This window comes from Leucoraja erinacea, chromosome 22 (genome assembly GCF_028641065.1).
Source record: "Leucoraja erinacea ecotype New England chromosome 22, Leri_hhj_1, whole genome shotgun sequence".
Classification (NCBI taxonomy): Eukaryota; Metazoa; Chordata; class Chondrichthyes; order Rajiformes; family Rajidae; genus Leucoraja; species Leucoraja erinaceus.
The window spans coordinates 1,453,627-1,467,479 of record NC_073398.1 but is presented as its reverse complement, the minus strand read 5'-3'; the positions used below and the strand labels follow the sequence as shown (position 1 = coordinate 1,467,479).

The following is a 13,853-nucleotide window of genomic DNA, read 5'->3' as shown; positions in this document are numbered from 1 at the left end:
TGTGTAAATAGTCATCCATGCATCACCTCTGAGTTTGGCGATTCCAGTTTACTGTTGGGTGGCCAAGCATCTTAAATTCTTCATAAGGTCATCTGAAACTAAACCTATATCCTAATTCATGTTCATAAGTGATAGCAGAAATAAGCCATTCAGCCCATCAAGTCTACTCCGCCATTCAACCATGGCTGATCTATCTTTCCCTTTCAACACCATTCTCCTATCTTCTCCCTATAAGCCCTAACCCCTGATACTCGTACTAATCAAGATTCTATCAATTTCTGTCTTAAAACTATCCATTGACGGCCTCCACAGCCTTCCGCTGCAATGAATTCCACAGATTCACCACCCTCGGACTAAAAATATTCCTCGTCATCTCCTACCTAAAGTTGAGTCCTTTTATTCTGAGGCTATGGCCTCTGGTCCTGGACTTTCCCACCAGTGGGAACATACTCTCCACATCCACTCTAACCAGGCTTTTCACTATTCTATGTTTCAATGAGATCCCCCTCATCCTCACTCCAGTGAGAACTTTCCTGGAATCATTCTCGTAAACCTCCTCTGGGCCCTCTCCAGCACCAACACATCCTTCCTCAGATAAAGGGCCCCAAATAGCTCATAATATTCCAAATGCGGTCTGACCAGCACCTTATAAAGCCCCAGCCTTAGAATTCCACACAGTAGGGGAAAGGGCCTGAATCTGTGATACATTATTCTAATTCTAAAAATTCTAGTTGGGATCTGTTTGGTTCTGTGCTGGAAGATATATTTTCCTAACAGAGGTTTTCTCTTTTGTATTTGCACCAGGGGAGCCCTCAGAGATTGATCAGCGAGACAAATATACTGGCACCTGTGCACTGTTTGTACTGCACTTCCAGATCTTCAGGACATTGGATAAAAAATTATACAAATCATTATTAGACATTTGCAAGAAGGTAAGCAACATTCTCACGGGGGTTATTTCAGTTGTCCTTTGAAATCGTTTGCTATATCTGAACTTTGATCTTTCTGGCTGGCTCATTACAGGTACCTGCCATAACTCTCGCTGCCAACGTTATCTGGTATGCTGACCAGTTCCTGATGGATAAAATGGCATCAGCTGTAAAGCTAACAGAGAAAAAAAATCTTCAATCTATTAAAAACCAGAGGGAGAACTTCTTGCAGCAGAAGGCCCAAACTCTGTCCAAGTAGGTCTCAGTCTATTGCAGTTGTGGGTTATGGTAGACTGTGCAAGGCCATCAGATGTTCCTCCACACCATGAGGGTAGAATGACAATGTGCCAGCGTGACATCGAGAAATCAGAAGGTTTTAGTTTTAGTGATACAGCGTGGAAACAGGCCCTTCGGCTCACGCCGACCAACGATCCCCACACATTTACACTACACTACACACACTAAGGATAATTTTACCATTATACCAAGCCAATTAACCTACACGCTTGCACGTTTTTGGAGTGTGGGAGGAAACCAGAGATCTCAGAGAAAACCCATGCAGGTTACAGGGAAAATACAAACTCTGTACAGACAGCACCTGTAGTCAGGATGGAACCCGGGTCTCTGGTGCTGTGAGCTGGCAACTCTACCGCTGCACCACTGTGCCGCATAAGGTTTTAGGACGGTTTCCAGTCTTGGTTCAGATGTTGCCTGATTTTGTGTTTCTAGTACTTTCTGTTTCCTATTTTGGATTTCCTGCAGCTGTAGTTTTTTTAAAATGTTCATTATATTTAGAGTTAGAGGGATGGTGTTGGCGTGTGAAAGAGCTATCAATAGTCTTCAGTTTGCTTAGGCTGACCATGGTGTTACCATATAGCCGTCCTGGTGGAACTAAATGCACAAATGTGAATGGGACTATTACTCACTTAATGTTGTCTGGATATTTTGGGGACCTCTCTCGCCAAGTAGAATAATCCAATGAAACTGAAGCATCGTGTTCCCATTGTGACAAAACACAACTACAAATATTTGCCAGCCTTGAACGAAATCAGTGTTGTGCTGATGGATAATCACTAGCTGTACAAGTATGCAATGAAAGATGGCAGTGCAGATGAGCTAGAAGTCATAGTGATACAGTGTGGGAAACAGGCCTTTTGGCCCAACGTACCCACACTGACCAACATGTCTCATTTACACTAGTCCCACCTGCCAGCATTTGGCCCATTTCCCTCTGAACCCATCCTATCCATGTACCTGTCTAAATGTTTCTTAAATGTTGTGATAGACCCTGCCACAACTACCTCCTCTGGCAGCTTGTTCCATACACCACCACCCTTTGTGTGAAAAGGTTACCCCCAAGTTCCCCCCCCCCCCCTTTCCCTGTTCTTTCCCCTGCCCCCCCCCCCCCCCCCCCCCGCCACACCTGAAACCTATGTCCTCTGGTTCTTGATTCACCTACTCTGGGCAAGAGCCTCTCTCTGTTTACCCAACCTATCCTTCTCAAGATTTTGTATACATCTATAAGATCACCGCTCATCCTTCTGAGCTCCAAGGAATAGAGTCCTAGCCTGCTCAACCTCTCCCTCTAGTCCTGGCAACATCCTTGCAAATCTTTGCACCCTTTCCAGCTTGACAACATCTTTCCCATAACATGGTGCCCAAAACTGAACATAATACTTTAAATGCGGCCTCACCAATGTCTTGTATAACTGCGATGTGACCTCCCAACATCTATACTCAATGCTCTGACTGATGACGGCCAATGTGCCAGAAGTTGGATCTGATTCTGCTTTGGTTCTGAACACCCGACCAAATTCAGTATTTCCATGAATCTGATATGTGAATGCTAATTGTGTTCAGTGGAATGGAATTCTTGGTCCTGTAGAAAAGGATAGATACTTATTTTTCTTGTAACAAACAATTAAAGCCAAGTCTGTCAAAAGTAAAACATTATTGAGGAACTAGGGCTCAAAGTTGACGAGCTGGAGTCTGACTTCAAACACTGCGGCACATCAGGGATGGAGATAATTACCTGGATGCTGCATTTCTTGAGGCAGTCGCGTCTGTCAGATTAACTGCTTCCAACTTGTTCCGTGGTCAGGAGGAGGATGTGACTGCAAGTGAGGCAGGCAGGGGCGTAGAGGTAAGGGCAGTGTTGCAGGAGTCTCAGCCCTTGTGCTTGTCAAGCTGGTCTGAGATTCTTGCTCCCTGTGCACGAGTGTGGGGGCTGTAGGAAAGATGAGCTACCTAGCCTTGTCACCATAGATCAGGGAGCCATTCAAGAGGAGAGAGCGAGAGAAGAGATACATAGTTGTCATTCAGGGAAAAGACACGATTTTCAATCGCAAAAACCTAGAGTCCTGAAGACTGTTGCCTGCCTGGTGCCCGGGTTCGGGACATCTCGTCTGACCTGCAGACAAATGTGGAGTGGGAGGGAAAAGATCCAGTTGTCGTGGTCCATGTGGGTACCAATGACGTCGATAGAATGAGGAAAGAGGTTCTGAGGGAATTGCTAGAGACTAAATTGAAAAGAGGAACCAAAAATGTAATAATCTCGGGATTGCTACCTGAGCCATGTTCAATTTGGCAGAGGGTCAAGAAGATTAAATAATTGAACATGAGGCTCAAAGATTGGTGTGAGGAAGTGGATTTCAATTTGTGGGGCATTGGCATCAGTATTGGGGAAGGAGGGGACAGATTCCACTTGAACTCGACTAAATATTGGGCGGAGGGGGGGGTTAACAATTCGGAAATGTATGGATGAAGTTAAAGGGAAGGACAGTGCAGGAGGGGTTTCTGACGTCTCCAGAAGTAATAGTCCAGAAGACAAAAAGTTTAAGAAGGGATAAAAATCTAAGGTCAGGGAAAATCAGGACCATTTTGAAAAGTGGGGTGGTGAATATTGAACTAAAGGTGTTATATTTGAAAGAAAAACGCAGTATATGCAACAAAGTGGATGAGCTTCTAGTGCTTGGTAAGTACTATGTTGTAGGGATCACAGAGACGTGGCTGAAAGGATTGGAGCTCAGAGCTGAATATCCTACGTTACATATCCTATTGAAAGACAGACAGGTTGACAGAGGGGGTGGGGTTGCTCAGCTGGTAAGGGATGAAATTCAGTCCTTACCAAGGGGTGACATAGGATCAGAAGATGTAGAATCCTTATGGGTAGAGATAAACTGCAAGGGTAAAAAGACCCTAATGGGAGATATTAGAGAGTCCAGTCTAAACAGTAACCAGGATGTAGGGTACATCAGGAGATACAATCGGCATGTAAGAAAGGCAATGTTACAGTGGTCATGGGGATTTCAATATGTCGGTAGACTGGGAAAATCAGGTTGGTACTGGATCCCAAAAGAAGGAATTTGACGAGTGCCTACGAGATGGTTTGCCAGAGCAGCTTGTAAGTCTCGACTGGTCTTGCTTCAGATGATTTTGAACGTGTTTATTGCTAGGAGGGCATTGGGGGATAGGGAAGGAGTATGGCTGGACTTCTCACTACTGATTGTAAGGCAGCAACTCTGCCACTGTGCTGCCCTCCACTCGATGGGCCAAATGGCCTAATTCTGCCTCTGGCTTATTTTTGGTTGAGTAGAATGTGATTAAATTTGTGAAAACATTTTGAAAGAAATGAATCTAAATTTTACATTTGAGTAAAACTAAGGTTCGTGGCAAGTCAGTAATTGCGCCCCCCTGGGCCGGATGGACCTTTTTGCAGATAAAACATCACTCAGTGGAAAAAGTTTTAGTAAGATCTGAGAGTACTAAACCTGTGCAGTTCTTAACTACCTCGAGTTAAGTATCCTTGATTAAGAAACAGGTGAGTGAAAGGCTCATGAGGTGGCTGATAAATTAATATGTTCAAGCTGATAAATTTTAGTTAGCTTGGGATATTAAAGAACATCAAATTCATGTGGGTGGATCGACCGTAATCTGACTGAACAGTGGAAAAGGCTGAGATGGACACAAAAAGCTGGAGTAACAGTGTGTCAGACAGCATCTCTGGAGAGAAGGAGTAAGTGACGTTTCAGGTCAAGACCGTTTTTGGTTTTGCAGGCTTGAATGGATGGCCCTTTAGACACCAATACGCCTGATAGCCAGCACACATGCAACAGGTAATCCCAAAGTACAATGGAATTATCCCGAGAATGTGGAATACAAGCACTACCTATGTAGTTTAATGTTCACAGATCTTTAATCATGTCCAATCTTATTTTATAGAGATGTGCAGTCATATTACTTGTTCATCAGTTCGTGGATGATGAAAATGGAATCCATCATGTCCAAAGTGCAGAATTCGGATAACTTTGCTGAAGATCTGTCCAGCAGATGTAATGTTTTTATACAGGTGACTTTTTAAAATCTGCTAATTTCATGGCTCTTAAGAGAGAACATGGATGTGATTGGTTCAAAAAATAAGTCACAACCTTAAGAGTTTGGTTGTCTTAAATTATATAATAGTCCAAAATTTGGTGAAAACGATGTCCAATAACAAGCAAATTGTCCAGCAATTTGGAGGCACAAGAAACTGCAGATGCTGGAATTTTGAGGCAAAGTGCTGGAGTAACTCAGCAGGTCAGGCAGCATCTTTGAGGATATGAATAAGCAACATTTTACGTCGGTACCCATTTATAGTGTGTGTGTGTGTGGGGGGAGAGAAATCTGGAAAAGTGGGGGTGGGGCAAAGCCTGGCAAGTTGGCAAACCGTGTTGGGTTGGATTGGCAGGTGAAAAGGATATAAAAGGGTGCCCAAAGTGTAGTGAAAAGTAAAGCCAGAAGCGATATAGATGGAAAAGGGAGGGGTGGAATGCAGGGAGAAATGGGTGCATACCAAGATGGTGGGTGGAGACTTCAATATTCATACTGTTGAGTTGTAAGGAACCAGAGCAGAATATTAGGTGCTGTTCCTCCAGTTTGCATGTTGTCTCACTCTGGCAATGAATGAGGCCCAGGACAGAAAGGTTGATGTTTTAATGGGAAAGAGTTAAAATCTTAATCATTAGAACCAGCATGTCTAGGAGTTGTGCAGTTACGGTATCTGCATATTAAACTTTTTGTATTTAGTATTAAGGACAATTTTAATTATATGTGAATATCCATTTAATTAATTGAATTTTAAACGGCTCAGAATCAGAACATGCAAATGTTAAAACAGTGTACCTTTAGCTAGTAAATTGTTAGGCATTTAAAAAATTGCCCATTTAATTTTATTTTAATTTTTATTTCCCTTGTTTCTATCACACTCTTATCTTTTAATGTAAATGAATTAACCCATACTTAGACCTGAAGAAGGGTCTCGACATCACCCGTTCCTTCTCTCCAGAGATGCTGCCTGTCTCGCTGAGTTAATCCAGCATTTTGTGTCTATGTTGTAAACCAGCATTTGCAGTTCCTTCCTACACACTCAGTCCTTTATTCGTTAAGGGCCTGTCCCACTTGGCGATATTTTTGGCGACTGCCGGCATTTTTGACTGACATATCGGGTGACCAAAATATTTGGGGTGTGATGCGGCCATGATGTGGTGTAATGAAATATGACGCGCGGTGTTTTTTCAAATGTCGAAACTTTTTTTGTTGCCACTGGATTTTGAAATGTTCAAAATCTTTTGCCGACCCTGGTACGACGCCGGCAGTCGCCGAAGAAATCACCAAGTGGGAGACACCCTTAAGTCCTTAAATTGTTGCAGAATGTCCTGGTGCAGTTATCAGTTCTTTGGCTATTTGCTCACCCTGAGCAAATACTTCTGGACCAAAGGAAAATTCAAGTTACCAAGCAGTAACTATGGAGGAAAAATGACCAACAACGTTCTGAGTCTGAACCCTTCAGCCTGTAGAAATGTTCCCACCAAGACGTTGTCTGTCCATTCCCTCCACAGATGCTGCCTGGCCCGAGTTCCTCCAGCATTTTCTTATTTGCTGAACGGTGTGGCACCATCAGGTGCCATGTCCCAACAGATTATGAGCCCACTATATTATTGAATTTGAGATCATGATACAGCTTTATAGGCACTTTGTAGGACTTTGGGTAGGGCACATTTGGAGTATTGCGTGTTGTTCTGTTTGCCCAATTGCTGGAAGAATGTGGAGACTTTGGAAAGGGTGCGGAGCAGATTTACCAGAATGATGCTTGGATTAGACTAGAGATACAGCGTGGAAACAAACCCTTTGGCCCACCGAGTCCAGCACGTCCAGCATGTAGGATACTCTAGCACTATCCTACACATTGGGGACAATGTTACCAAAGCCAATTAACCTACGAACCTGTGTAAGAATGAACTGCAGATGTTGGTTTAAACTGAAGATAGACACAAAAAGCTAGAGTAACTCAGCGGGCCAGGCAGCATCTCTGGAGAGAAGGAATGGGTGACCTTTCGGGTCAAGACTGAAAAAGGGTCTCAACCCAAAATGTCACCCATTCCTTCTCTTCAAAGATGCGCCTCTCCTGCTGAGTCACTCCAGCTATTTGTGTTTATCTTAACCTACGAACCTGTACGTCTTTAGGGTGTGGGAGGAAACCGGAGAAACCCCACGTGGTCACAGAGAGAATGTACAAACTCCGTAAAGACAGCACCCATAGTCATTATCGAATCTGGGTCTCTGGCGCTGTAAGGCTGTAACTGTGTCGCCCCTGGGGGATAGAAGCATAGAAACATAGAAAATAGGTGCAGGAGTAGGCCATTCGGCCCTTCGAGCCTGCACCGCCATTCAATATGATCATGGCTGATCATCTACCTCAGTATCCTGTATCTGCCTTCTCTCCATACCCCCTGATCCCTTTAGCCACAAGAGCCACATCTAACTCCCTCTTAAATATAGCCAATGAACTGGCCTCAATTACCTTCTGTGGCAGAGAATTCCAGAGATTCACCACTCTCTGCGTGAAAAATGTTTTTCTCAACTCGGTCCTAAAATACTTATCCTTAAACGTGACCCTTTGTTCTGGACTTCCCCAACATTGGGAACAATCGTCCTGCATCTAGCCTGTCCAACCCAGGCCCTTAAGAAGCTTTTCAAAAACGGGGGTGGCATGACAGGATTACAAAAAACTTAATGTGAAATAATGTGCGCGCTGCACACATCACGAGCGCGAAGCATGAAGTCCCTCGATACCAGGGTTTTTAGATGCTCTCTGATGCATTCTGAGCCTTATTTTGGAGCATTTTTGCACCAAATTTATGACCAATATTTCAGAAATTAACAGGAACCTGAGGTAGCTTTTTCACACAAAGGGTGCTGGGTGTATGGAACGAGCTGCCAGAGGAGGTAGTTAAGGCTGGGACTATCCTACTGTTTAAGAGACATTTGGACACGTACATGGATAGGACAGATTTAGATCGATTTGGGCCAGACGCGTGTGAGTGGGACAAGTTTAGATGGGATATGTCGTTCGATGTGGGCAAGTTGGGCTGAAGGGCCTGTTTCCACACTGCATCATTCTATGACTAAAAAGTGAAGAAGAAAAATGCATGTAGATAAGTAGAGCAGATTTGAAAGAGGAATGAAATGTAAAGGCAGAGAGGTTTATGGGTGGAAAGGAACATAGGAAAGGAGGGGGGAGAGTGGGCTTGAGCAGATGGGTGAAGGGAAAATAGACACAAAGTGCTGGAGTAACTCAGTGGGTCAGGCAACATCTGCTGAGAATATGAATAGGCGACGTTTCACGGAGTGCTGGAGTAACTCAGTGGGTCAGGCAACATCTGCTGAGAATATGAATAGGCGACGCTTCACGGAGTGCTGGAGTAACTCAGTGGGTCAGGCAGCATCTCTGGACAAATGGTACAGATTATATTTCGGGTCAAGACCGTTCTTCAGTAATATTCATGGTGTGACATGCATAGACATTCCTGAATGTTACCCAAACCATCGTGAGCTACTTTGTTACGGTGCTTGCCCTCTCCTATAACATCTCTGCTGCCTTGGGTGATGCAGGACAGGACACAAGCTTTGGGACACAGTGTGAAGCTGTTGCCATCTGTCCCAGCATGGTAAAAACCTGGATGAAGTGGATTTGGAGAGGATGTTTCCACTAGTGGGGGAGTCTAGGACCAGTGGCCACAACCTAAAAATTAAAAGACATTCCTTTAGGAAGGAGATGAGCAGGAATGTCTTAAGTCAGTGGGTGGTGAACTGTGGAATTCATTACCACAGACTGCTGTGGAGGTCAAGTCAATGGATATTTTTCAGGGGGAGATTGATAGATTCTTGATTGATACAGGTATCATGTGAGGATAAATGTGAGGTTATCCACTTTGGTGGCAAAAACAGGAAAGCAGACCATTATCTAAATGGTGGCCGATTAGCAAAAGGGGAGATGCAACGAGACCTGGGTGTCATGGTACACCAGTCATTGAAAGTAGGCATGCAGGTGCAGCAGGCAGTGAAGAAAGCAAATGGTATGTTAGCTTTCATAGCAAAAGGATTTGAGTATAGGAGCAGGGAGGTTCTACTGCAGTTTTACAGGGTCTTGGTGAGACCACACCTGGAGTATTGCGTACAGTTTTGGTCTCCAAATCTGAGGAAGGACATTATTGCCACAGAGGGAGTGCAGAGAAGGTTCACCAGACTGATTCCTGGGATGTCAGGACTTTCAAATGAAGAAAGACTGGATAGACTCGGCTTATACTCTCTAGAATTTAGGAGATTGAGGGGGGATCTTATAGAAACTTACAAAATTCTTAAGGGGTTGGACAGGCTAGATGCAGGAAGATTGTTCCCGATGTTGGGGAAGTCCAGGACAAGGGGTCACAGCTTAAGGATAAGGGGGGAAATCCTTTAAGACCGAGATGAGAAAACATTTTTCACAGAGTGGTGAATCTCTGGAACTCTCTGCCACAGAGGATAGTTGAGGCCAGTTCATTGGCTATATTTAAGAGGGAGTTTAAGAGGATATGGCCCTTCTGGCTAAAGGGATTAGGGGGTATGGAGAGAAGGCAGGTACGGGATACTGAGTTGGATGATCAGCCATGATCGTATTGAATGGTGGTGCAGGCTCGAAGGGCTGAATGGCTTACTCCTGCACCTATTTTCTATGTATCTACGGGTGTTAGGGGTAATGGGGAAAGGTACGAGAATGGGTTTGAGAGGGAAAGATAGAGTTATCGAGTGATACAGTGTAGAAACAGGCCCTTCGGCCCAGCATGCCTCATCTGCACTAGTCGCACCTGCCCACGTTTGATCCATATCCCTCCGAACCTGTCCTATCCATATACCTGTCTAACTGTTTCTTAAATGTTGCGATAGTCCCTATCTCAACTACCTCCTCTGGCAGCTTGTTCCACACACCTACCACCCTTTGTGTGAAAAACATACCCCACAGATTCCTATTAAATCGTATGCCCTTCACCTTAAACTTATGTCGTCTGCTCGATTCACTTACTCTGGGCAAAAGACTCAACCATATCTATTCAAATCATGATTTTATACACCTCTATTAGATCATCCCTCATCCTCCTGTGCTCCATGAAATAGTCCCAGCCTACTCAACCTTTCCCAATAGCTCTGGCCCTCTAGTCCTGGCAACATCCTCATAAATCTTCACTGCACCCTTTCCAGTTTGATGTCATATTTCCTATAACATGGTGCCCAGAACAGAACACAATACTCTGAATGCGGCCTCACCAACTTCTTATGCAACTGCAACATGACCTCCCAACTTCTATACTCAGCCTGGCCCGCTGAGTTACTCCAGCATTCTGTGAAAGTCACAGAACAGGGCAAGATTAGCAAGTTTGCTGATGATACAGAAGTGAGTGGTTTTGCAGATAGTGAAGATGGTTGTGAAAGATCTGGATCAATTAGCCAGGTGTGCAGAGGAATGATTGCATGGTTCCTTGAAGGTCATGTCGCAGGTATATCAGGTGGTCAAAAAGTACTTTGGCACTTTGGCCTTCATCAGTCAGCGTATTGAGTATAGAAGTTGGGAGGTCATGTTGCAGTTGTATAAGACTTTGGTGAGACCGCATTTAGAATATTGTGTTCAGTTCTGGGCACCATGTTATAGGAAAGATGTCAAACTGAAAAGACTACAGAGATCCCATCCTGGATCAGTCCAATCAGGGTTGTGCCGTCCGCAATTTTGGGAAGCTTGACAGAGGTGTCTGTGGAGGTGCAGTCATTGGTGTGGCGAGAGTAGAGGAGAGGTGAGAGTATGCATCTTGCGGTGCTCCTATGCTGAGCGTTTGCGGGTCCGAGATATGCTTTCCCGCCTCACGTGCTGCTTCCTGTCTGTCAGAAAGCTGGTGATTCACCGACAGAGGGGTTCAGGCACAGTCAACTCAGAATGTTTGTAGCGTAGTAGCTTTGGCACAATGGTGTTGAATGCAGAGCTAAAATCAACAAACAAAATCCTCGCATTGGTTCCCTGGCGGTCTAGGTGCTGGAGGATGAAGTGCAGGCTCAGATTGACTGTGTTATCCACAGATCTATTGGCCCAATATGCAAAATGCAGATGTTCCAGCAGAGGGATTGTGATATTTTTCAGCTTGGCCAGCACAAGCCTTTCAACAGTCTTCATGATTACAGAGCTCAGTGCGAACCAAAGATTTTATAGCGAAGCAAGATGGATTACTCACACGCAAACGTGAGGTACGCTCATGGGCGGATTCATGGGTGATTATAGGACACATTTTAGCAACCTGACTCCGCCATCTTGTTCCGCCATCTTGTTCCGCTTTCTTGCTCCCGCCTTCTTGCTTCCGGCCAAAGATTGGATCCGCAGCGAGGAGAAGGAGTGTGGGGCAGAGAGGAGTGCGGGGCCCGGGGCAGCGGGGAGAAGGAGTGCGGGGCCCGGGGCAGCGGGGAGAAGGAGTGCGGGGCCCGGGGCAGTGGGGAGAAGGAGTGCGGGGCCCGGGGCAGCGGGGAGAAGGAGTGCAGGGCCCGGGGCAGCGGGGAGAAGGAGTGCGGGGGGGCCGGGGCAGCGAGGAGAGATGGCGGGGTCCGGGCAGCGGGGGAGAGAGAGTGCGGGGTCCAGGGCAGCGAGGAGAGAGAGTGCGGGGCCCGGGGCAGCGGGGAGAGGGAGTGCGGGGCCCGGGGCAGTGGGGAGAAGGAGTGTGGGGCCCAGGGCAGCGAGGAGGGACAGTGCTGGGCAGCGGGGAGAGAGAGTGCGGGGTCCGGGGCAGCGGGGAGAGAGAGTGCGGGGCCCGGGGCAGCGGGGAGAAGGAGTGCGGGGCCCGGGGCGGCGGGGAGAGAGAGTGCGGGGCAGCGGGGAGAAGGAGTGCGGGGGCAGCGTCAGGGAGGGGAGGGAGTGCGGGGCAGCGAGGAGACAGAGTGCAGGGCAGCGTGGAGAGGGAGTGCGGGGTCCGGGGCAGCGAGGAGAGAGAGTGCGGGGCGCGTGGCAGCGGGGAGAGAGAGTGCTGGGTCGGGGCAGCGGGGAGAGAGAGTGCGGGGTCCGGGGCAGCGGGGAGGAGACAATGTTTCTTATTTAATGTCCCTTGTCTAGTCTGAAATAAAGTTCATTATTGGATTAGAAGAAATATAATTGTGTGTGTTATATACATTTATATAATTTTCATGTATGTGTGTTTATAAACATTTTATTCCTTAACAAGAATCAACGGAATTATGAACTAACAGAATTATGAATCTAACCCTATATCACGCACAAAAAGTCCCCCCCTGTCAATCACCCTGCAAGTCGGGTCGGTTCCGGTTACTACAAAATCAATTCAAACACTGTTTGTGAGCCATTTAAAAAGAAATGATTTAAAAAAATATTAAAAAAGACAATTACCAGAATCAAATTTTATTCTTGACAAGAAGTTTGAACTGACAGATTTATGAATCTGACCCACACAAACTGTTGCCCCGCAACATTGATTACAGTGCGAGTCGGGTCGGGTTAGGTAGGCTCAGGTTGCTAAAATGGGCGTGGAAAAATGCCCATGATCCCCTCCATAGCGTACTACACGTCAGTCCATTGCATTTAGCAGGAGTAGCCTATCTTGCTTCGCTATAAGATCTTTGGTGCGAACTGCCTGTAGTCCTTAAAGACCAGTAATCCTTACCTTTTTGGGTACAGGGACAATAGTGGAGACTTTGAAGCAGGCAGGGACTGGTTAAAAATGAGTAATTGGGTGTGAAATGGTGATTGGAGTGGGATGGGTGTAGAAGGGCCCAGTCTTTGCAGACTGAGGTCAGGCTGTGAGTGGGTGTGAAGTGTTGGTTGGGGTGGGAAAGGGTCCATTCTTTTCATACTGGAGTCTTGCCTGAAGTAGGTGTGAAGTGGTGAATGGGAAGGAGAGGGTGCAGGGTCAATTCCTTGTAGACTGGGGTCTGGCTGTGTTTGTTGGAGAGGGGGTTTCAGGGTTACGTTTCTGATTTTCAAACCTGCAGTAAAACTCATTCAGGTCGTTCGTCAGCTGACGATTGTCCAAAGAGCGGGGGAGCTTTCCTCTTATATCTGGTGATTTCTTGCCCTTCCAAACTGAAGAGTCATTAGCTGAGAACTCGCTCCTCAACTTCTCAGAGTACCTTTCCTTGGCAGCTCTGATTCCTCTTCTCAGATCTTTATTGATTAGGTTATCTTTTAACTCTTTAATGATTAGGCTATCGGCTTGACGCATATTTGCCCCCAACCCCCCCCCCCCCCCCCCCCCCCAGCGGGGGTGGTGTGGGCCCAGCGGGGGTAGTGTGGGCCCAGCAGGGGTCAGCAGCGGTGGTGTGGAACCAGCGGGGGTGGAGTGGGCCCAGCGGGGGTGGCGTGGGCGTGCGAGGATAGCGTGGATCCAGCAGGGGTGGCGTGGGCCCAGCGGGGGTGGCGTGGGCCCAGCGGGGGTCAGCGGAGGAGGCATGTGCCCAGCGGGGGTGGCGTGGGTTCAACGTGGGGGGAAGATGGCTTGGGCCCCGGCGGCGGGGGGATGCGAGGGGAGCTGCTCCGCCGCAGTGGCGTCTGGTGTTGGGGTTACAGCCGTTGGGTTCAGATTTAGC

The 13,853-nt window shown here is 46.6% G+C and overlaps 1 protein-coding gene across 1 annotated transcript in view; it reads left to right on the top strand.

The window, feature by feature from the left end:
• The window catches only part of washc4 (WASH complex subunit 4), a 79,163-nt gene that overhangs the window by 24,150 nt on the left and 41,160 nt on the right, over window positions 1-13,853 (top strand). Inside the window, exons 12-14 of the mRNA XM_055652747.1 lie at window positions 805-932; window positions 1,024-1,184; window positions 5,151-5,277. Coding sequence (XP_055508722.1) covers window positions 805-932; window positions 1,024-1,184; window positions 5,151-5,277 — 416 coding nt within the window. The remainder of the gene's footprint in view (window positions 1-804; window positions 933-1,023; window positions 1,185-5,150; window positions 5,278-13,853) is intronic.